At 40.7% G+C, this 25,114-nt stretch overlaps 1 protein-coding gene across 8 annotated transcripts in view; it reads left to right on the forward strand.

The window, feature by feature from the left end:
* Positions 1-25,114, forward strand: part of PTPRT (protein tyrosine phosphatase receptor type T) — a gene marked incomplete at both ends in the record, with an annotated part of 1,183,313 nt that overhangs the window by 723,703 nt on the left and 434,496 nt on the right. For all 8 annotated transcript variants that reach the window (XM_080716374.1, XM_080716373.1, XM_080716375.1 and 5 more), the window contains one exon: positions 24,072-24,368. In XM_080716374.1, the coding sequence (XP_080572500.1) occupies positions 24,072-24,368 (297 nt within the window). The remainder of the gene's footprint in view (positions 1-24,071; positions 24,369-25,114) is intronic.

Here is a 25,114-nt window from a genome sequence, read left to right on the forward strand (position 1 = left end):
AGGCCCAGCACTCTGGGAAATCAGAGGAGGAAGAACTGCTATGTCTTAGGAAACAAGAAAGATTTCCAGGAAGAGGCAATGCTAAACTAAGCCTACTTATGTGGACGTATACGGTAATTTTGGTGCATTGTAGAACATTTGAAAATTACAGCAGATTATTGATAAAGAAAATATTTATTTTATGTATCCATTCATCCATCCATCCATCCAAATAGTTGACTATCTATTATGTGGCAAGTGTGGTTTTGGGCACTGGGGAAATGATGGAAAACAAATTCACAAAGTTCTGGCTCTTGGAAATTCCTGTCTTCAGGATTGGGGGAGGGAATCATATGAGTAAACAATCACATAAATATGTGAACAATGATTTCTGTGAGAGACAAGTGCTAAGCAAGTAAAATAGTTTGGTATGAGACAAATGAAGTTGACTGGTGGAAGGGGGAAAGGGAGCATTTTTATTGAGTTCATGAAATGCTCTTTGACAACATAGTACTGGTGAACTCACCAATGAGAGCTAACATCACTATCCAGTGGGTCTCTTTCCTCTGTGTACTTTCTTTGCCAGGTATTTGCATGCCCACCACCTGCCTCATGAAGAGACTTCCTCTCCAGGGCCCAGCTTCCTCATTCTTTATAACTAGGGCCTCCCCGTGCACTGTCATAACATTTGCAGGGAGAAAACTTGTTTCCCTAATTTTCACAGAGATCAATAAAAACAAATTAAAATAGAGGATTAGAGGTGTCTTTTTGCCACATTATTTTTCTGAGAACAAAAGATGTAGTGATCTCATCGTTATTTCTCCAGAGGTCTCTAACCATAATATAAAGCCATTTAGCACAGCTTAACATGGTAATAACTCACTGCTTCTCACCTTACTCCAGGGAACCAGGGGGAAGGAGAAAAATCAGGTAGATAAAAAGATCTGGATGGCTGAGAAAAACCCCCATATCCATATTTTAAAAATACTATTAGTTGTGTACATGTAGCAGTCCACACTCTGGAAGAGGGTAGGTTATGTGATTAGGCATATGCACCTCCTTAGAAAATGGAGAGATGAGATAGAAAGTTAGGGAAGAGGAAGAAAGGAGCAAACATGTACAAAAGCACCTTGCCATGAGCCAAGTTCTGCACTTAGGGATGTTTTGAACACCTTTCAGAACAAAAGGAGGGTATTGGAGTTTAGATTCCAACCATCTGAATGGGACAGTCCCATCAAAGAAGAGAGGCAGATCACTTCTTTAGTGAGTGCTGAGGGTCAAATCAAAGAACTACTGGGTATATGTGTTAAGTAGGCAAGCCACTTGCCCCCTTCATCAGCTCTTGTGGGGTTACATGAAATGCCGGCTATAAAGTTGCCACTTCAGTGTGGGAGGCCAAAGTCTAGTGTTGTGATTAGGACCATAGGTCTTGGAGTTACCACTGCTGTGTTCATATCCTAGCTGGCTACAACTCCAAACTTTTGTTTCCTCATCTGTAATATTAAAATTTTAAAACCCACTTTACAAAGTAGCTATGGGAACAAAATTAGGTCTAGAGCTAACATAGAAAGAGCTCAGTAAATATTAGTGCAGACAGTGAAAATGCTGAATAGCCTCTTAGCCAAAAAGGACCCCTTGACCCCTTCCTTTTGCAAATGAGTGAAGCTGAGTCTGAGAAGAGAGTCATTGGATCATGGACTAAGGAGGTAAATCTGCACTGAAATGTCATCTCTGCCACTTATTGGCTTCATGACAGGGGCACTTTGCTTCTATACCCTCAGTTTTCTCATCTTTAAAATAGAGACATTGTGGCTTATAACTACAGGGCATAAATGCAGTATAAACAAAACTCTTTGCCAAGTAACCAGCACATACTACTTAAAATTTTACATGAAATTTTTAAGTGTTCACAAATTATGGCTGTGGTTATGGTTATTAAGTAAGGTAGAAACAAGTTAATGACTGAAGTAGGAGAGAGAGCTATTGAAACAGATTAGTATCCGCATGGACTAACAATAAGCATAGAGATTGAAGATCTGAAAGATATCAGTAAGAAATTCAATCTTATCAAGATACTGAAAAATTAATATTACATATCTTATGCACTCTTAACCAAAAGAAAATAGACCCGTGGAACACAGAACATAATTTGGGCCATATAAAATAAAACTTAAATTCTAACAAACCTATACCTCACTGGCTGTGTTCCTTGCTATATAATAAAATTAGAAATTAATAACCAAAAGATGGTTTTTAAGATCTCATGAGTAGGACAGTCGAATCACATATTACTAAGTAAGACTTGAGTTAAAAGGGAATCATAAAGAAATTACGAAGTGAATAATAAGCAAAGCCAGAAAGTAAGGGTCAGATATTTTCTCTCATATAAGGAAACTAGGGAGTAATCAGGATACAAGAAAAGCTTTAGATACTGGAGGAGACACCCCAGTGGAGCCAGGGAGGGGTCTCGAGGAGGCTGTGATGGCGGAGGGAGGAGAAGTAATGCAGGAAACACTTCCACTGAAGTAATTACTGAAGCCCATTTCAGTATTTATGAGGAAGGGAAGGGCGTGGGGAACGCGCCCAGAGCAAGCTCACCGCATGCTGTGTGCATGTACGTCCCTATCACTGTGAACTACAGCAGGATGTGAAACTATAGTGCACCAATAAAAGTATATATAATGAATAAGTCCATTCATGTTAACAGAATCAGAAGCTAAGAACTGAACTATAGCTTCAGATGGCAAAACAAAACAAACATCTGGAAAGATATTCAACATCATTGGCCATTAGGGAAATGCAAATTAAAGGCACAATTTGACATTACTACATATCTATCTGAATGACTCATATAAAAATAGTTATAAAGCTGGAAATGGTGTTGCACACCTGTAATCCCAATACATGAGAAACTGAGAGAGGATTGCCGATTTGAAGCCAGCCTCAGCAACTTAGCAAGGACCTCAGCAACTAAAAACAATAATAAAAAATAAAAGAGGATTAAGGGCATAGCTCAGAGATAGAATGCCCCTGAGGTCAATCCTCAACAACCTCCTCCACCCCCCACCCCTCAAAAAAAAAAAAAAGCAGTGGTAGTTCCAGCTGCTGAGAAGGATACAAGTTGGATCTCTCATCCCTCCCAAAGCAGAGATAGTTCTGACTGCTGGTGAGTGTAAGAAACTGGATCTCTCATACATCACTGGTAGAAATGTAAGTTGGAACACTTTTTTGGAAAGTAGTCTGTCCATTAATTTTATAACTATAAGTGAACTTAGTATACAAGCTAGCAATTGTACTCTTAGACCTTCCTTTCTTCCTTCCTTCCTTCCTTCCTTCCTTCCTTTCTTTCTTTCTTTCATTTTTTTTTTTTTTTTTTGCAGTACTGGGGATGGAATCCAGGGGCATTCTACCTCCAAGCTACACCCCTAGCCCTATTTTTTTTTTTTACTGTTTATTTTGAAACAGGGTCTCACTCAGTTGCAAAGGGTCTAAGTAGCTGATGCTGTCTATGAACCACTGTTACCGACTAGCTCAGTTCTTGTGGGGGCAAGTCCACTCGCGACCGGGAGCCTCAGAAAGATGGGGCAAAAGGCAGGTGGATTTCTGCAGAAACTTATCTGCAGCAATTCCTTCCCCTCTATGAATTCCCTAAGTTTTTGGGTACGACGTTTGGGAAGGAATTTGAGGTGGACAAAGGCTTCTTGAACCAATGACACTTTATTACAAAAACTCCAAGAAATTTATACCCTTCACCAGTAAGGTTAATAATAAGAGAAAAGGGGGGTGAATGCAATCACTGTGAAATGATAATGAATGACATGTAAACAAAGGTAATAAAACTAGTCCTTCAGCTGGCTGTTGATCTTCGAGAGATTAACTCCCTTCGGATTCTTTCTCAGGTTTTGCAGATAAGCAGTTCCAAACAGGCATGCCCAAGGCTTGGCGGTTTCTCGGGGAATCTTCTTTAACTTTCCTGGAACTTTCCATCTTTTGGGCTCAGTTCATATAGCAAGTGTGGGGAGATGTGGTGATTCAGGTGGATGTGATAGAGTTTTTCCAGGTGTTGGCATCTTATCTTCTTAATCTGAAAGCTTAAGCATACTCACAACACAGTTTTGCAGACAAAATACCACAAACAACACCACAAAGTTCTTGGTTTTAATTGTCCTTAACTGCTGAACACTCTTCTTTAGACAATAAGCCTATTAAAAGCCTACTCATCTTTAATAATCCATTTCTCTGTCACAAACCCTCTGCAACCTGCTTCTAACTTTCTAATTCCTTCCTTTCCCAGTTGGGACTTTCTTATGATAAGCTCTTCTTCATGCAAAAATGCTTTTCTTACTCTTACGGTATTTCCTTTCCTTCATACATATATATTTAGAACGTCTGTCCTTTATTTAGTCATATTTATTTCTAACCCTGCGGTCAGCCTCTCTGTCTTCAGGAATATTTACACTGGGCGTAAAAGTCACCAATCTTTTTCCTTGAGTCTATTGTATTTGGGCAACTAAGTTGTTTATCAACTAAATTGCTTTAAGGTCACACACAGGGTTTTTATCTCTTCTGTCTCTAGGCAGGATCTTAAGGGTAAACAAAGTTTCCTTAAACTGAACTACCTTACCTGAGTTAATAGCTTAACCTAAGTTAGTGATAGTGAGGGTCAGAGACCCTTTGTAATTGCTGCAGCTGGAATGCTTATCACAGCATCTGAGTTCTGGCCAGTTTTTTCCTTACTATTGAGCAAAGCCAAGGACGTTTATTTCCACGGACTCAATTTCTGATCTCACATCATCAGAGCAATTCGTGTAGAGAGTTAAAAGAATACCAAGAGAATAATAGTTATGAAGGATATCTAAAAGTGGGGGATATTTTTTTGCCAGAGACGATACCTCTTTCTCGGGGCGTTCTTGCCAGATTACCTATGTGGAGTGGGGTCTTCAACACATAGATGCCGAGGCAGCAGGATGTCTTGGCAAACCACAATCCTCCTCTCTCAGCCTAGGTATTTATGAAATGAAAAGTCATCTTCACAAAGAAACTTGTATATGGTTGTTTGTATAATAATCTCCAATTGGAAAGTCTCTAAGTGTCCTTCAATGAGTGAATCATTAAACAACTGCAAGGCACTCAGGCCACGGAGTAGTACTCAGAGGTAAAAGTGGAACAAACCACTGATACATTCAGCAACTTAGATGAGACTCAGGGTTATTATATGAAGTAAAATGTTCAGCTAAGTCAAAACATCATATATTATTATTATTTTATTAATATAACATTCTTATAGTAATATAACATGCTATTATTTTATTATTATTTTATTAATTATATTTATTATCTTATTAATATAACATTCTTGAAATCTTACAAATAATAAAGATGGAGAATAGAATAGTTGCTATCAGGTTTCAGATGAGAGGAAAGACAGAATGAGTTCGAATACAAAAATGGTAGTGTAAGTTTTAGTCTGGCCCTGCTGCTCTAACAAAATACAATAGACTAGGTAATTTATAAATAATAGAAATCCATTTCTCTCAGACTGTTAGTAAAGAGGAAAGGGACCAGGGGGAGAGGGAGAGTAGATAAATGCCTGTTGACAGGGAACAGAAATGATGAAAACATGTTATATGCATGCACAAGTATGATACAATGTAACCCACTATTCTGTATAATTAATACTACTATACAAGTAAAGACAAACAAACCAAAATTAAATGTTTTTCTCACCACGGTGGAGGTTGATACCATGAGGATCAGGTGCTGATCAATTCCGTTTCTGGTGTTGACTAACTCTTTGCTTCCAAGATGGCACCTCAAGGCTAATCCTGTGGTGGGAACAATGTCTTTGCGTGAAACAGAAGGGTCTGGCAGGGGTAAACTCACCTCCTCAAGTCCTTTTTTAAGGCATTAATCCCATTGGTGAGGCTCAGCATAATCACCTCCTAAAGGCACCACTTCTAAGTACTCTTGCAGTGAGAATTATGTTTCAAGATGTGTTCTGGAGGGGCCACAGACACCAAACCACAACAGCGAGGGAGTCTTCTGAGAGCAGAGTTCTGTAACTCACTCGTGGTGGTAGTTATATGAGTTGTAATTACACGCTAGAATTACGTAAACTGAAACACACACACATACAAATAAATGCATGTATAATGAATGAAGTCTGAGTAAATTGTGGATTGTGACAGGTCAGTTTACTTTTTGTGACCTTTTACTATCTTATCTGATATGTTAACATTGGGGGAGGCTGTATAAAGAGTGCTTCATGAACTTCCCAGACATTTATTTGCAACTTCTTACTAATCTGTAATTGTTTTAATGTTAAAAAAAGGCTAAGCAATAAAAGTCCAGAATGTCCAAAAAAAGTCCAAACAAGAAGGAAATCAAATAAAAACTCAGATCAATATCAACTGGAGAAGAGTGAAACCTGGCTCTTTAAAAATACTAAGAAACAAATCAGGGTGACAACAGATACAATAAGTACAATTATTGTTTAAAAAATGAAAACATAATGAACTATGTGCTTTTAAATTGGGAAACATGAGATGGAATGGATACAATTGAGGAAAAACTTAAAATAGAAAAAAAAATTGGCATGAGGATTAGGAGAAAATGCAAATGGACCAATAACATTAAAGAAATTGAAATGGAGCCGGGCATGGTGACACACGCTTGTAATCCCAGCATTTGGGAGGCTGAAACCAGAGGATCACGGTTCACAGACAGCCTCAGCTACTTAGTGAAGCCCTCTGCAACTCAGTGAGACCCGGTTTCAAAATAAAGAATAAAAAATAGGGCATGGGGTGTAGCTCGGAGGTCAAATTCCCCTGGGTTCCATCCCCAGACCTGCAAAAAAAAAAAAAGAAAGAAAGAAAGAAAGAAAGAAAGAAAGAAAGAAAGAAAGAAAGAGAAATGGTAGTCAATCCCTTCTCAAAATCACCAGGCCCATGGGATGGAAAAATAAATTCTACCAGACTTTTAAAATAGATTTAAATTTTAACTTATATATAAGTTTTCTAGAATATAAACCAAACAAAAACAACAAAAGATTACTTTCCTTCTTTTGTGAAATTACTGGAGTCCTGATTCCATAATTAGGCTGAGACAGGAGGATTGCGGTTTGCCTTAATTGAGGGCCTTTGCACCTCAGTGAGACCCTGTTTCAAAATAAAAATTAAAAATAGGGCTGCGGGTATAGCTCGGAGGTAGAATGACCCTGGATTCCATCCCCAGTACTACAAAAAAAAAAATATACACAAAAAAGAAATATAGGCCTGTATCATGTATGAATATGTAGAAAATGCATCCTAAATTAAATATTAACTAATGAATCTAATACTGTTTACAAAAATAATAATCATATACACACGGGGCTTATTCCAGGAGCATCTTGACTTCAATATTAGTATAATTCACTACTTTAATATAGTAAGTGATAAAAATCATATGATTATCTTTCTAAGACATTCATTTGATAAAAGTTCCTACTCCTTGAATTTTACTTTATAAAAAAACTTAGAAAACAGAAGAAAATATTTATAAATTGCCAGTTTTATTTATTTATTTATTTATTTATTTATTTATTTATTTTTGTCCAAGGAATTGAACTCAGGGGTATTCAATCTCTGAGCTAAAACATCAGCCTTATTTTTTTTATTTTAAAACAGTCTTGCTAAATTGCTGAAACTGGTCTTAAACCTGTGATCCCCCTATCTCAATCTCCCAAGATGGGATTACAGGTGTGTGCCACCACACCCAGCTCAAATTATTATTATTATTTTTTTTGCTGATGATTTAAAGAATTTTATTAGAAAGATAGAAATACAGAAAATAGATATACAGTCCCATACCAGAGTGGCATGAAAAGGTGACTCGAATGAATACACCAAATTTTTTAAGTTTTTAAACCAGTATCCTATATCAGACATTATGCTTAGTATAGAAAGTGTAGGTACATCTTTTTTCAACATGGCAAAGCCACCAGAATGCTCACTACCACAGCCGCCATTTAACACCATGCTGGAATTTCCGGCCCACATTTTGGGGAAAGAAAAAGAAGAAGACATGTAAGCACTGCCCAGAGAGAAATGAAACTCTTTATTCGTAGACATAATAAATATCTTAGAAAAATCAATGACAATAAAAATTGTAATAAATAATGAGAGTGCAAGGTTGCCAGATATAAGATTAACTTACAAAAATCAATATACCAGCAATAATGAGCTAGAAAATTTAATTTAAAACAATTGTAATACAAATTATCAAATATATAGGAATTACCCGCCCAAGAACATGTAAAATCCCAATGGATAAAGCTTGAAAGCTAATAAAAGACTTAAGATAGGAAGAAATTAAAAAGTTCAATGCTCACAGAGAGGATGAAATTATTACACAAATGAAGTGTGTGTCTTCCATTGGACTTGGAAGAGGGCTGTAATAGCAGTTGTTGTGCACCCCTGAATATCACACACAGGTGGTAGCAGTAGATTTTATGTACAGCTGTAATGACATGGATGGGTTTTAAAAACATGATTCTGTGCAAAGAAGTAAGAAACAAAATGAGACAAGACAGTGCCACTTATCTAAATTAAAAAAATGCACCAAGTGCTGAGTGCCTGTATGTTGCTATCACTCTGAACTACATTATCATGGGATACTACAATGTACCAGTAAAAGTATATAAAGATGTACAAAAACCATGCATATTTTAAGGACAATATAACTATAATATCTGGGTGTAGTAGAAGAAAAGGAGAAAAGGAGTAAAGAAATAATTCAATTATAGTCAGGATGGGCTAGATATGCTCCAGTAATGAGCAACCCCCAAATCTAAGTGCCTTAATCATAACAGAAGTTATTGTCTCCCGCTGTGTGACTATACGGGGGCCAGCAGGGAAGCTGTACTCTCAGTTTGTTCAGGGAACTAGGCTGACGTGGGCTTCATTGAAGAAAGCTTGCACAACCTCTGCAGCAGGGGAAAGTGAAATGGACCAATCATATGTGGGTTTTTAAATATAAAAATGACAGTCTATATCTTCACACTTATCATTGAGCAAAGCAAGTTCCTGTGGCCATGCCTAACTTCAAAGATACTGGAAAATGCAAACTGACCATATGCCTCAAACAAGGGGCAAGTGGATATATATATATATATATATATATATATATATATATATATATATAATTATATATAATTATATATTTTATAATTAATATATAATATATAATTATATATTATATATAAATATATAATTATATATTTTATAATTAATATATAATTATATATTATATTAATTATATTATATAATTATATTTATATATATTTATAATATATTTATATATATAAATATATGTAATATATATTTATAATATATAATTAATATATAATTAATATATATTTATAATATATTTATATATATATATTTTTTGCTGGTCTGGGGATGGAACCCAGAGGCATTAGACCTCTGAGCTACACCCCCTGCCCTATTTTTAATTCTTTAATTTTTTGAAACCGGGTCTCACTGAGTTACAGAAGGCCTTACTAAGTAGCTGAGGTTGTCCACGAACTGCGATCCTCAGGTCTCAGCCTCCCAAATGCTGGGATTCCAAGCATGCACCACCACGCCTGGCTAAGTAGTATATTTGAAGACAGATTCCATGTCTACAATTTAAAAGACATTTCACATGTACAACAAGCCAAAAGTTAAAAATTTCATTGATTTCATTATATTAAAAATAAACAACTTTTATTTATCAAAAAATCGTGAACAGATCAAACAGGAAAAAAATTTCAATAAACAATGAATTCCTACAAATGAGCAGATAATTGAGCAAGGGATATGAATAGTTTAGAGAGATGAAAACCCCAAAGCTAATGAATATATGAGGAGATCATCAAACTCTATGTTATCAGAAAATGTAAATTAAAATAATCATGAGAAAAAATGCTTTGCACCTATCAGATTGACAGAAAAGCAATAGGAAATTTAGATAATGTCAAGAGTTGGCATGAATGTGGTTCCAGTGGAACCTGTACACATGGCCAGGGCTTTGGAGGCCACTGTTCTGGCGAGCAATCTGACAGTAGTTTGTCAAATTAAGTTTACCTACTCCTAGCAGTATAAACTGCAAAAAAAAAAAAAAAAAAAAAAAATCACACAGATCTAGAAAGGGATATACCTGAGGAGGCCTACTACAGCATGATTTCTGGTAGTTCTGAACTAGAAGCCAACTGTGTGTCCATCAGCCCGGAGTAGATTGTTCCGCTGTGAAAGATGCAACGCAGTAGTTAGAAAAAAAATGGACAAGGGCGCCCAGCAGCATGGGTGGATGCGAAAGGTATCGTGCCGAGTAACAGAGAGATAAAGGAGCTAAAACACGTTTCAGTTTCCATAATTAAAATGCATGCGTTCTAAACAAGTACCTGCATGTAACAAGAATGTGCTCAAGCTAATAAGGAGAGGAGAAAGTCACTTTTCTATGGAAGGCAGTTGAAGTGGATGCAGAGTACAGATAAATACAAAACAAGCAAAACAATGTTTGGAGATGGTTTTCACTTCTTACTGCTACTGTAGAAAATGTCACCACAAATGTAGTGGTTTCAAGAAAAGTTCGTTGATTATTCTAGGTCTGCAAGGCTATGTCTCTTCTATAGACTTTAGATGAAAATCAGTCAGCTTTTCCAGCTTTCTGAGGCTGCCTGCAATTCTTGGCTTGGGGTTTCTTCATCTTTCATACTAAGAGTATGGCATTCTCTCTCCTCTCTGACATCTTTCTCTTTCTTATGAAGACCCCTGTAGATACACTGAGCCCACCTAAATAACTCAGGATAATTCCCACCTCATGATCCTTTACTCAATCCCGTTTATGTCGTTTCTTCTGCCATGTAAGATAACATACTCACATGCACCTCATATTAGGATGAAGTCCCCTTTGTAAAAGACACTTAAAGAAAAGCTTCATTTTGCAGGGGGTCACCCAAGTCCAAGCAGAAAGTCAGTGGAGGAAGAGTGATTGTCATCTTTATGATTCTGATATGAAAGATTATCCTTTCAGTGGGCCACAGTGGCGCATACCTGTAATTCCAGTACTTGGGAGGCTGAGGCAGGATGATGGTAGATTATTGGCCAACCTCAGCAATTTAGTGAGACCTTGTTTCTAAATTAAAAAGATTGGGAGTGTATCTCAGAGGTACAATGCCCCTGAGTTTAATCCCCAGTACCAAATAAATAAATAAATAAATAAATAAATAAATGAATGCATATATATACACACATGCAATGCACACATAATATATATATATATCTTATTATATATATGTATATATTTATCCTCTTGTGGTTTATCTATGAGCCAGCGCCAAGACTATGTCCTTGTGTCATAGCAAAGGTATGACAAGGACCAGACAGGAAGCACAATGTGGACATTTAAGCCCATAACCTTCATTGAGCAGTGATCCCCCAGGACAGTATGGGGCACTAGCAGGGAAACCTGCCTTCTAGCCATTGTTCCACCAGAGTCCCTGTTTGCAGGGTTCCCTTTCTTGGTGTTTGCCATAAAGTGGCTAGGACAGACAGCTTTACTTCTTCATGTTCCTTTCTCATCGCCTATGTAAGTCCCAAATGAGACAGGACAGAGAATAAGCCTCTAGTAACTGACAGTGGTTTTTATTTGAAAATGTTCCCTCAATTTAATGATACTCTTGTACATTTCAAAGAATAAAACTTCGGACATCACAAAACAGCTTGGTAGGCATTTCTGGGGCTGCTGACACAGCAGGGCTCGTCAAGGTCCAGCAGTCCTGAACAGTGTCTATGGATTAATGCGATTCCTTGGGAGATCAAGAATGTCCTGGGGTGGGAGAGTTCTCAGTTGTGAGCAGCCTGAGCTTTGAAGAGCCTCAGATTTAAATATAAAAAGCCAGTCTCTGCAGCTGGAAGGAAAGGTAGTAGTTCTGGGAGAGGAGCCATCAGAGTCTAGTTAGGTGGTATTACTTTTGTTTGTTTGTACATGTTCTAGAAACAATTTGATTTGCAATAGGCCTTCTCAAGCAGTGCTAGCAAGAGCTACACTGACGATCATTTTCTAATTCTAGTGCCGGCATTGTTCACAGCTGGGAGAATTAAAGTGTTCAGAATACTTAATATATCTCCAGGGCCCAGTGCTAGGTGGCTTTTGACCATAGGAAATGTTTCAGGTTTTATTCTTTCTCCAGCCTCCCCCCCCCAACCTTTTTTTTTTTTTCTTTCCTTTTTCTTTTAGTTTCAATGGATAAGGAAACTGGCCATGAATTGAGGGTGAATTGAAGTGAAGCCCAGAAGATTTTATGGGCTTGCCTTCTCCCTCTCCCCCCTCCTCGATTCTCTTTTCTTTCACTGGAAACTGAAACCATGTAATTTAGAAATTGCTTCTCTCTTTCCAATCTGATTTCCTCTGCCACAAAAGTAATTTTTAAACATTCTAAAGCTTTTATTTCCAGGCTGCAATCTTATGCCTGTGTCCATTTAATTCTTCTCAGCATCTGAGCACCTGAGCGGTTGATGTGTCAGGAGATAGGGCTGACCACCTTGCTCCCAGATGCAGCAGCGGGCCAGGTGGAGTGGAAAGGGGAGACCAAGGTCAGAGACAAGAACTGGGAAACACGCCATGCCAGCTAGGTCTCAAGATTTGTGGGCATGGGGTACCTGTGCTGGAACAGAAAAATGGAAACATGGAATGTTATCACCCAGTGTTCAGGCAGTAGGGTCCTGTATCAGTCAAGGTAAAGTTATAGGGCATCATGGCACCTGTTTTCATAGAGATCCTTACATACATAGAGATAACTACATACACAGAACATCAACTATTGGGGTTTCAGATTGTGTGCTGAGGTACCCTAGAGCCATTCTGAACTCTCAGAAGTAGAAGAAGATGTTTTAAATTTTCAAAGAAAACAGAATTCTTGGTCCAATAGCACATAAACTACCAATGTGGTTCACACCCAGTTTTATTTTGATTGTTATATTGGGGATTAAACCCAGAGGCAGTCTACATGTGAGCTACATCCCCAACCCTATTTTACTTATTTAAATTTTGAAATAAGGTCTCGCCAAATTGCTGAGGGCCTCACTAAGTTGTTGAGGCTGGCCTCGAACCTGTGATTCTCCTGTCTCAGCATCCCAAGTACTGAGGTTCCAGTAGATATTAAATTGGGCTGAATGACTTTCATTGACATATCTTTGGAAAGCTGGTTTTTGGCAGTTACTATGATGAAATGTAAATATTACACCAAAATCAATGTGAAGCAGGCAATAAAAGTGGCCATGTCTAATCTGAATTCACAGCTTGAAAAGCTGTACAGTCCTCAATAGATACATACATCCCTGAGCAAGTAATTGTGGTTATGAATGAAATAAAAATGTTTTCTTCTTTTGGTGTACATTTTCTCAAAGTACTCTTAAGATGTTAGGATTCAAATACTTACTGTTTGAACCAACTGTTGAAAGTGTTAGCTATTTATTTGGCTTAGAATTTGCAATAAAAAACAATAACTGAAACACCAAGGGAATCCAAGGGCATTTGGATAGCTGTATATAAAGAAATATCCCTGGACACAAGGGCACACACCTATAATCACAATACTTGGGAGGCTGAGGCAGGAGGATCGAAAGGCTTGAAGCCACATGCAGTAACTTAGGGAGACCCTGTTTCAAACTAAAGTAAAAAAAAAATAGGGTTAGGGATATAGCTCAGATGTAGAATACCCTATGGGAAGCAGACACAGCTAGCGATGGAAATAACAAAGAGGCTGAACTGTGAAAACAAAACTTTGAAAGAGGAAGTATTTTTTGGCTGTTGCCACAAGAAGACTGGCTCTTTCACTGATTTAGAAACTGCAAGCTACACCTATTACCATAGTAATATAGATGAAGGAGTGATGCTGGCATATGCCCAGAGATACAGAAAGCAGCTGCTGCTTTCTCCTCCAGCTCTGCTCCCTCTAGCGCCCCCTATTGCCAAATATTAGCATAGAATCAGAGAGATGGTTCCTGGAACTCGAGACCTGGCACCATAAGGCAGGGTATAGGAAGGTCACTTAGAGCCAAAAGACAATGGTTTAATAACTTTCAGAGTCCTTAGGTTACAATTCTCACGCAGATTCTGGACTTGAGGGCCATAACCCAGTCACTAGGCTGTTTCTTGAACCTGGGTTATGCCTGAGTCTTGGTTCTCTATCCACATGCTAAGGCGATTGACCGCAGGCCTATGGTTCAGGGGTGTTAAAGCAGCCCTGATGGGCCCCTGCCTCACATCCAGCCAAGGTCACTCACCAGTGTAAGAGCATAGGGTGGGGCATCTGCCCTACCACAGTGAGATCTATTTTCGAAAGGAGGTTTTCCAGAACAACTCAATTCAACTGCGGCCAAAGAATGAGTCAAGGCTGAGTGAGGTGGGAATAGAGTGCAAAGGGAAGAGTGACAACTCTGAGTCCAAATGTCTCCTCTTCAGAGTCACCCTGACTGCCACATCTAGCTCACCACGTGCACCCAGTTGGCCCCAGGTCTGCTTCTTTCAAAACATTTACAGTGTTATCCATTATAATATAGCACCATATTTCCTTCAAAGCACATGCAAGCTAGTCAGCTCGTAGGTTTGACTGTCACCATGCTTGTCTTATTCTCTCTCCCCCACTAGATTTCAAGCTCAAGAGAAGCAGGAACCATGGCTGTTTTTGTTAATGTTATGTCTCTAACCCCTGGTCAGCCACCTCATAGTTTCTAAATAAATGTTTCAAGATAATCCCTTTTATGTAAATGAAGAGGAAAAAAATCAGGAAAGATCAAGGAGCCGGTGGCAGGACCTAATACCAGAGAAGTAAAAGTGTAGTCATAAGCCTCTCCAACATGACGATCTTTCTTTCCTACTTGGTTTTTCTCCAAAGCACTTACAACCTTATTTTTTCCAATATGTTACTTAATCTATCCTGCCATCAATAGAACATAAGCTTCCAAAGGGCAGAGAGGATATTTGTCTATTGGGTTCATTCTTACATCTAATGTAGTGCCCGGCACATGGTAGAAACTAACTAACTAACTAAATAACTAACTAAATAAATAAATAAATAAATGAAAGAATGAATGTGTTCAGTGTTTTACTTTAAGCAAAGCTTACTCTTATCATATGGTTTAAACTGTCTTAGTTATTATACTCATTTTTTTCTTAGAGATGGTAGGCAGGTCCAAAGTTCTGTATAACAAATAGACTGGCCTAGGACATGGCTGTGTAGGATGTATCTGTCTTGGGGAAGGAGGGTATGGCTGCTCCCTGGCCTCTCTTCCAGTGCATCAGATCTCCATGGCCATTTCTTCTTTTGCTTTTATCTCCTGACTTTAAATATGCTTCCTCCTTTGTCTGGGGTTTAATCTTTCTGCTCCCTACTCTTCCTCTTCCATCCACACCCATCAACACATCCTGTTCCTTTACCTGTTTAATTCTATCCATCCTTTGATCAAACCCCTTTCTTCAGGGCAGTTTTCTTGGCCTGCAGATTATACATCATATTGCTGATTATTTTCTCTCAAATATTTAAGGGTACACACATTGGAATGTTACAGGTGAGTTATTGGTCAAGCTATAACCCAGTGCCAAGAGCCGTCCTATCAAGAATACACCAATCCAGAAAGTATACCTATGTTGCAGTCAAGTAGACCTCTGAGGCAAGTCTAAATACCCCTTTTGCTTTCCATACCTTATGTAGTTCAATTACTTCTGTTTAGCTAGTTGATATATTCAGTATCAGTATCAGTATTGGTTCCTTTGCTTGAAATAAGGGGCTAATTGACTAGTTGTGTATACACACACACACACACACGAACTAGAGACTGAACCTAGGGGAACTCTACCACTAAGCTATATCCCCAGCACCTTTTTTTAAAAATTCTGAAATAGAGTCTTACCAAGTTGTCTAGGCTGGCCTCAAATTTGTGATCCTCCTGCTTTAGCCTTCTGAGCTGCTGACTAGCTAGGATTACAGGTGTGTCCTATCACTCTCTAGCATAATAAATATAGATACATTGAAGCTATGCAAAATATTTGAGTTAGTCAATGTGTGTGCGTGTGTGTGTGTGTGTGTGTGTGTGTGTGTGTGTGTAGGGGTGGTTATCATGCATGCTAGTCAAGCACTTTACCACTTTACCATTGAGCTACATCCTTGCCTACCAACTGGATTAGAAGGATTCCTCATTGTCCAAGGTGACTACAAGGACAGAAGAAGAGTAGGAAAACTAACCCATGGCTTTAGCTATGTGACTAGTAAACAAACTTACTTTGGTATACAAACACACCCATCTATCTACCACAGCAGAGCTGAACAGCTACAACAAAGACTACTGGACTTGCAGTACCTAAAATGCTTACTTTCTGACCCTCTACTGAGAAGATAAAACAATTTGCCAACTCCTGCCTTAGAATATAATCACATCTGCCTCAAATAACACTTTCATGCAAAACCAGTAACCAGATCACCGAAAAGAACAGATTGCTGGGCCTTCACTAAGCTTCATGGAATAGATTGATTTTTTGTGTGTGCTCAACTGCTAATAAACATTTATATAATAAATGCTCATCTGTGCAGTAGAATTGGCCCAAAACTTGCCTTTCTTATAACCCAATAATTCAATTATGGTGGAATTGTTAAATTTTACTCATCTCAATTTTTTTGGTAGCTTTGATTTCTATGAAAAAGATGTCAGGGTTGTGCAAGAGTCACATTCAAGTTGACTCGGATGAGTTCCTTAGCCTGGGCTAAGTATTTCTACTGTGTGGTACCCAGGAGGCCAGCACTCCCCCGTGAAGGACTCATCAGCTTCATGATTCCATCCCTCATGATGATTGTGTCTGCATTGTGTCTGTATTCCTCTGATTTGAGTTTCGTGAAGACAAGAAAGTATCTCATTCACCTTTATATCTAATGCCTGGTCCATCTCATGCCAAGATATGTCTGTAGGAAGAAAGGGATATATATGGCAATATCTGAAGGTCAGGGATGGAATCTTTACAACTCTAAAAGCAGAGCTGGATAAAGTGTGAGCCTTGTACTTGTTCACATTAGGGACCAGGTCAGGTGTCTGTAGTAACCTGAATGACTACAGTCTCAATGGCCGTCCTGTCTCCACTACCCTTATGGATTAGGGAGAATGCAGCTGTTTCAAGTACTATCCAGAAATTTGGAGAACATTGTATTCTTGATTCATCTCATAGCCCTCAGAGGCCAGAAGTAGTACCATCCACTTTGTTTTTCACACATGAGTAAAACAAGGCATAGACATGGGTAGGATCAGTGGCTTTTGCTGGATCCAGGAAATAAGAGAGTCAGTGATCTTTACACCATGTAATAATGCCCCCACATTCAATATGTACCTAATTAACGAGTAAGCCAGTGAATATATTAATGGGTTGCTTTTTCTCGTGGCAGTATGGCTTACCTTCTCACCAGGTAACATGTTGCAAGAGAACATGTTCGAGGTTCTGATGATTCTAGTTGTCAAGACAGCTGCCTTCATAAGATGCCTGTGGCAATATTCAACAAATTCCTATCCACTGAACATCTACAATAAATTAGAGGAGGTGGTAGAAAGTAAGCAAAAGAGTGGGTTTGCATGATGCTGGAACAAAGATGGATTTTAATTTTGTTCCTTTTTACCTTCTTTCCCTCCTCCGTGTATCATTTCCATGCAGAAATTGCAAATTAATGGTCACATTGAACTATCTGTCAATGTATTACTGCTCTTGCAGTATCAAATTATGTTGGCAATAATGTTTCCAGCTGCCTAGGACTCCATTGCAATTTAATTTGAAAGGAATTCGAATTGCATCTCCAAATGGATAAAAAATTAATTTCACATACAAGCTATCCACCTCCACATTTTCAGCCCCATGCCCCAAAATTATCTCAATTTAGGTTCAGCTTTGAACGGTACATATGTCCCAGCCAACTCCATATGCAAAGAGGAATGCATAGCGCATTCACGAATTGGAAATCTGCTTTGCTGCTCCTTTTTTAATAAGATGTTCTGCCTTGATTAGGGTTATTACAAGATTCCTTAGCTATTGCCTTTGACAGCTAGGATAGAGGCCAGGTCCATATAGAACAAAAAAGGGAGACAGTTCTGACTCGACCATGATTACCTCTAAAATTTGGGGTATAAAAGGAAATCTGATTCACCCCTTTACTTATTGCCTTTCTCTGTAGTGTATTAGGATCTTAATTCTGCTTGTTTAGTCTTCATGTGCTTTCTAGTTTTGCTTATATATCCATCCATCTGTCCATCTATCCATCTATCCATCTATCCATCCATCAGCTGAATATTTCAGTTGTAAAAATAAAGATATCTAGATGCCCACAGTTTGTGGGGAGTGGGACTACCCACACATTTAAACAGTGTCCCTGTGATTTGATGGGAGGTATGGCAGAGGCATGCTAGTATGCCCAAGCAAGCAGTCAGTTCAAGGCCTTCACTGTGGGCCCAGGAAGCTGTTGAGACAGTTGCAAGAGAAGGGTGGCATCGGAGTCAGCTTTGAATCTATTGACTAAGGATTTGTCTCTGTCAGTGGTATCCCAAGCAGTGTGGGCAAAAGCTGGGAAGTCCAAAAGGATCTGGGTGACATGCTTTGCTGTAGGAGGGTGGGATTCAGGGGAACAAGAACTGGAAAGTGCAGCAGGGGGATTTAGGGGGAGGAAGGTGCAAATTGGGGGATGGGCTCAGGTATTAGGTTGCAAATGGATGTTGGGATAGATATGGAACTTTGGAAAGAGCTAAATATGGGAAGGGAAGAAAGTTATGAGGCAGCAGCAGCTTCTAAAAACATGAATGTCACACACACACAACTGTCCTGTGTAATATCACACACAAATGGATCTGGAGATGTCAGTGGCTCCATTCCTTTTCCCTCTCATCCAATTCCTTCCCTCTTCACAAAGGGCCTGTGCTCATGTGCGTGGAGACCTCAGGCCTCATGTGCAAGGGCAAGCTCTTAACCATTCCTCTAAACAGTCATCCTTTGCCCAGCCAGTAGGCATAATATTGCTGACAGGGAAAGGAGACCAAGGGAAGAGGGCCACACTGGCCCTGGAAGTAAGTTTTGAGCCCCTGGGGCAAGGGATTCTGGAGTGTCAAGGACCTGGAGCCTTGTCAGAGGGAGAGTGAAGAATAGGTAGGCATACTGCACTGGTTGCTGCTATCTTGGCCTGGGAGGAGGGAACAGCCTGATGAGGGCTGGGACCAGGAGCAGGACGGGGTCCTGATGGCCAAGTCAGGGGCTTTTAGGCAGTGCACCCAGATGCTGCGCAGCTTCAGTTTTTCCATGCAAGGATGATTTCCAGTTTCCAAGACAAGCCACTCTCTCTTTGTGCTATTTGCTGTCTTCTCAGCCTGTAGACTGTTACTCAAGAAGGTCATATGGACAGGGCCTTAGCTGGAGGCAGAAACCACAGGCTCCAGGCTTGGACATATTTACACGGGGGATGTAAATTCAACAAACCAATCTCCAGTGCACACACAAGGCTTTCTCAGCAATTTCCAACTTGTTTTGTGTCTACCAGAATGTAAACCCAAGCCTCTTCCTGCCAGAGGCAATTACTGGAGCAGAAACTGGGCTTGGTGGCCAAGGTTCAGGGGGGTCATACGGAAAGCATGAACGCTTCTGTCGCACATTCTGAAAACTCATTCCTGTGGTATAGGATTTCAGAATATGTTCTTGCTTGAATGCAAAAAAAAAAAAAGTTTGCCTTCAAGACCCTGCTAATATGTCAGAGGAGACAGAATAGGGACTGGGGAGTCAGGGGATCTGAGTTTAAGTCTCCAGAACAGGTTAGCATCTGTTCATCCAACAGGAAGTGTATCATGTTGTGGGGTTGCTGAAAAATTAGAAAATGGTCCTCAGCAGCCTAGGAGAGCAGACAGACACATGAACAAGCAAGCCCAGGGTAGGTTGACAAATGCTAAGTGTGATAGACCATGGTGCCTTGTGCCCCAGGAGCCCGTTGATGGGGATGGGGAGAAGTGGGCCTGGGTAAATGACAGCCCTTCACTGAGACTCAATTACCTGTGCCATAGACTTGTTCCTCAAAGACAAGTGCTAAGGTACCACCTGGCTCAGAGCTGACAGCCATTTAGCCATTGCATCTCTCTTCTCTTTGGAGGAGAGTTCTTGAGTTTACAAAGCACTTTCACTTCACTGATCTTACCCACAGGTCCACCAGAGTTCTCTTCGCCCTTTGCAATTGAACAGAGATTTTCATGAACCTCTTAATTTTCATAGCCTAGGGAGCTCTTAAAAGCATCTCAGAAGATCTCAGTAACCTATGATGTTCTCCTCCTTAGCCTGGTACCTCCCTGTGTTCCTATGTGGCCTCTAATTTGGCCTGCAGCATGCAGATCTCAGCTTTTCCTGGAAGCCACAGAAGATCCAGTCACAGCACACTCGTTTGTGGCATCTTGAGGACCTCACTGAAGGTCTCGGAGGCACACAGGAGCAGTTGCTTTGTGCTTTCCCCAACTTACCATTTGTTCACCCCCATAGCCCTCCTACTGGATCTCAGACCCCAAGGACATCATATTTGTCTTCCTCTGGATGCTCGGCATCACTGAGACCAAGACCCTGGGCCTCCAGCTTCTATTCCTGATAAGCTTCTCAAGGCATTTCTCCAAGAAAGGCAATTTTGCCTAAGAGGAATACCCACCGTTAGGGAAAGGCAATTTTCTTCCTCTTTACAGTTCATTTTATGCTCATTAACAGCCCTCTGAGATTAGTGTAATAATTTCCACTTTAAAGATGAGGAGATGGAGGCTCAGAGATGAAGTGTCCTTGCCCAAGGTCACTCAGCTGCTGAGTGCCGGGGTCTGGCTCCAGGCCCATGCCCTAGAAGCCAATCATGCATGTCTAGGAGAGAGCTGGGGGATTTTCCTGTGCCCAAACCTCCCTGCTTTGAAGGGAGACATTTTGATGTGTGGCAGGCTTACAGCTTCCCTGTCCTCTTTGTTAAAGGTGGATTTAGGATGCTTTGCCCTCCAAGAGGAGCAGGAAAGTATTCATGCGCACACCTACACACGAGAGCTACCGAGAGAATGGAGACTGAGGACGGGAGGCAGGCCAGTGGTCAGCTGGGCACTAAATGCATTCGAGGGCCAGCATTGGTCCCTCTAGTAGACGCTGGGCTCCTGAGGGTCAAGCAGTTCCTGACTTGCAGTTTGGGGCTTTTCTGCAACACCATCCCAGGCCTCCCTGGATTTCCAGTGGCTGCAATGTGTCCCCCTTGTCTGTTCTTCCTCTAGCCTCAGTCTCCTGTGGTGTCATGTTTCAGAGAAGACACAAAGATTTGGCACTTTCACAGACTTCAGATGTCATGCGTGCCTGTGTGTCGTGCACACAATCATTTCATCTCCCCGAGCTTTGCTTCCATCTAGACAGGACCGCTGATACCTTCCCCATAGATTGGCATGATGCTTACACAATTCTTCAAGTGTCCATTCACCCGGTGCTTACCGAGAGCCCCTGTGTACCTCGCACAGCAGGCACAGGGTGAAACAGACAAGTTCAAAACCCCACGCTGCTGCTTGCTACCCTTGCTACTCTGTACAAGTTCTTGCACCTCTCTGGGACTCAGTTTATTCATGTGTCAAGTGGGTTGACGATCCCTCCCTCCCAGAGTCCTACAGTGAGCCTGGAGATAGAACCTCACGCGTGTGGCTGCTAAACTCTTGATAGCATTTGTTCTTATTGTTTTGTTTTTGTTTAAAGCCATATTAGAAATCTCAAAACTTACATTTCACACAGAATACAGCTTTTTTGTTTCTTTGTTAGTTTGTTGTTTTTTTTTTTTTTTTGTTTCTCCCAAACTACATCCTAGCCCTTTTGATTTTTTTTTTTTTTTGAAATAGGAATTTACTAAGTTGCTGAAGGTCTTGCTAAGTTAGTTACTGAGGCTGGCCTCCAACTGTAGTGTCATCCTCCTATCTTAGCCTCCCAAACACTGGGATTACAGGCATTTGCCACCATCCCATCTTGGAATGTGGAACATTTTAAGATGCTTAATAGAGCATCTGTTTAAGCCTTGTGCTTAAATGAGTCTTAAATGTCCTGGTTCTCTCTCCCTAACAGGGGGAGGATAGAGCACCGTGAAGATGGTGAAGATGGCTATCTCACTGGGGCTTGGCCTTGGTTTTGAAAGTATACTCAGAGGAGTCATTTTGAAGAGGTCCTGAGCAGGGCTGGGCAGCTGGGAGAATCCTGGCATCCAGACAAGAGGACAGTCGCCAGCGGGCGAGGCTGGTGGGGATGGTCAGGGTTTCCCAGGCAAGCGGCTCTTGTTGTCCTTATGCTTGTACATCTGTGCTCATCACAGCCCGGGCCCCTGTCCAACCATGGGGACCACTCTCCCCTCTCGCTCCACATGGGCTCAGCACAATGGGCTCTCAGCAATAGCTCACCCCCAATGTGTCGCATTCTCAAAGTCACCCACTTGCCTTTGTGATGCTGGCGCTCCTCTCTACGGGTGAGCCTGAATAATTGGGCTGTAAGTGACCTTGAATCTGTTCATCCTTCCCAGCAACCATGTGCCAGCAGCCATATGAGCCACTCTGGGCTGGCTCACCAGGCTCTCTGACTGTTCTGTGAAGTGTATTTCTTGGTAAGGCTGTAATACAAGGTATATATTCTCCATAGGGACAAACAGGGACTCAGCAGTTTTCAGGATCCCTCAACCCACCCCTTCCTATTGCTTCCTTGCTGCAGAGGCACAGTTCCCTGTATCCTCTGAGGGGACTGGAGAGGTGATGGTCTCCTAGTCTATCATTTTTTCTATAATGGTGTCGCCCAGAACCGCCATTTATAAGACATTCAGAGTGAATATAGTGTATGAAGTGCTATTATTATTTTTATTACTATTCATATTACTGCAATAAAACCAAATAAACAAACAAACAAGAACTCAACTATTATGTTTGGAGTGCTTATTAAGTTCCAGGTACAATTCTAACTGCAGTATAAATATATAATTTGGCTCCTCCCTGCCCTGCAAGGAGCTTAGCTGCTGTCATTGTTACCACTTCACAAATTAGATAAAAAGCAGAACCAAAATGTTTATGTGACATGGCAAAATCCTGTAAGTAGCCTGAAGAGAAAGGCTGATTTAATCACTAGTTTGTGCTTAGCTATTCCCGGCTCATAGGCCAACACATGGATGTGCGTGCACACACGTGCGTGTGTGTGTGTGTGTGTGTGTGTGTGTGTGTGCATGAATATATGTGTGTAGTGTGTGTTTTACTAAGGATTTAACCTAGGGGAGTCTGAGCTGAACGCCCAGCCTTTTTTATTCTGAAACAGGATCTCACTAAGTTTCTGAGAGCCTCGCTAAATTGCTGAGGCTGTCCTCCTGGTCGAATCTGCTGGTAAAATGATATTCCTGGTGAAAGTAGAAAGGAGAGAAAAGGGCATAGAGAGCTGTTGTAGGATGCTAGGCAACGATGTGCTATCAATGGAAGAGGGGCAGATTCAGAGGTGAAATGCATGGGGCATGGTGACATTGGTGACATTGTGGGTAGAGGGTGCTGCATGTAAAGGATGTGACTCAGTTTCCAGCTTGTACATCTGTATGCTGTTAACTGAAGTGAGGATACTGTCCTTCAGGAGAGGATGTATCTTTATTAGATACAAGAGGTAGGTCATGGCTCCAGCAGCCACCTCTATCAGTACATCCCGGAAGTGCTGTGTGTGCTCTTGGTGGTACCCAAGATGGTTTTTAGTGGCATCCCGATAGACTCTTAAGAATTTAACAATTTCGTATTTATTTTCATAGTTAACATTTACTCATGGAAAAAGATATATGGCAAGTTCTCACTTCAGGTATTTATGTTTTCTTTTAGATGCATACATTTAAATAAGGAAAAGGAAATTGATTTAAATAGAAACATGTTATGAATTATGTTGGATGTGGCAAAACCCATTAAGGTGCTGTTTGGTCGCATATTTGGAAGAACATTCTCTGTCGCTTTAGGACATCCATCCGCCTTCCTGACAGCCTTCTCAGAGCCCTGTGCCTTGTGTGTGTCTTGCAGATCCTGTGCACGGCCCGCAGAATGTGGAGATTGTGGACATCCGGGCCCGGCAGCTGACACTGCAGTGGGAGCCATTTGGCTACGCAGTAACTCGCTGTCACAGCTACAACCTCACGGTGCAGTACCAGTACGTGTTCAACCAACAGCAGTACGAGGCCGAGGAGCTCATCCAGACCTCTTCCCACTACACCCTGCGGGGTCTACGCCCCTTCATGACCATCCGGCTGCGACTTCTGCTGTCCAACCCCGAGGGCCGGATGGAGAGCGAGGAGCTGGTGGTGCAGACCGAGGAGGATGGTGAGCAAAGGAGGCAGCTTACAGGGAATGGGGAGTGCATACCTGTTCATAGGGCCACACCAGTCATTGGGGAAGGTTTTGATTTTTCCCGCATCTTTGATTTTTCCTCCTTTTCCCCCGTGTCTTCAATGACAGATGATTTGGGGAATGTAGTTCACAACTCCAGGGGGCGCTGTTTCCATACACAATGGAGGCTGCGCCATAGATATGTGTTCAAAGTTGCCCTTTCTGTGACCCTTATCTCTCTTCTTATCTCCTACCACCTTCTCTGCCCATGGTTTAACTATACTGACACCTGCTGAATGACAAAGTATATATCCTATTGTTTAAACATATTGAGATTGGAAACCAGAAAATTTGACTCCATATTAAGTAAAAGGAAAATATAGAAAGATGGGCGTGGTGATGCACACCTGTAATCCCAGCACTTGGGAAGCTAAGACAGGAGGATCACATATGCAAGACAGCCTTAGCAACATAGCAAGATTCTCAGTAACCTAGTGAGACCCTGTTTAAAACAAAAAATAAGAAAAGGGCTGAGAGTGTAGCTTGGAGGTAGAATGCCTCTGGATTCCATCTCCAGTATCACAACAACAAAAAAGAAGGAAAAGGAAAGCATAAAAAGAAGGAGGAAGGAAGGTACAAAAGCCTAGCATATACATTCAATATCCTCAGAACTGTTCATTCACTTTCCTGTTCTACAAGCATCTCAAAGTATTTAAAACTGAACCTCCTCTATACTGATG

Source organism: Muscardinus avellanarius, assembly GCF_963383645.1.
Source record: "Muscardinus avellanarius genome assembly, chromosome: 19".
NCBI classification, from domain to species: domain Eukaryota; kingdom Metazoa; phylum Chordata; class Mammalia; order Rodentia; family Gliridae; genus Muscardinus; species Muscardinus avellanarius.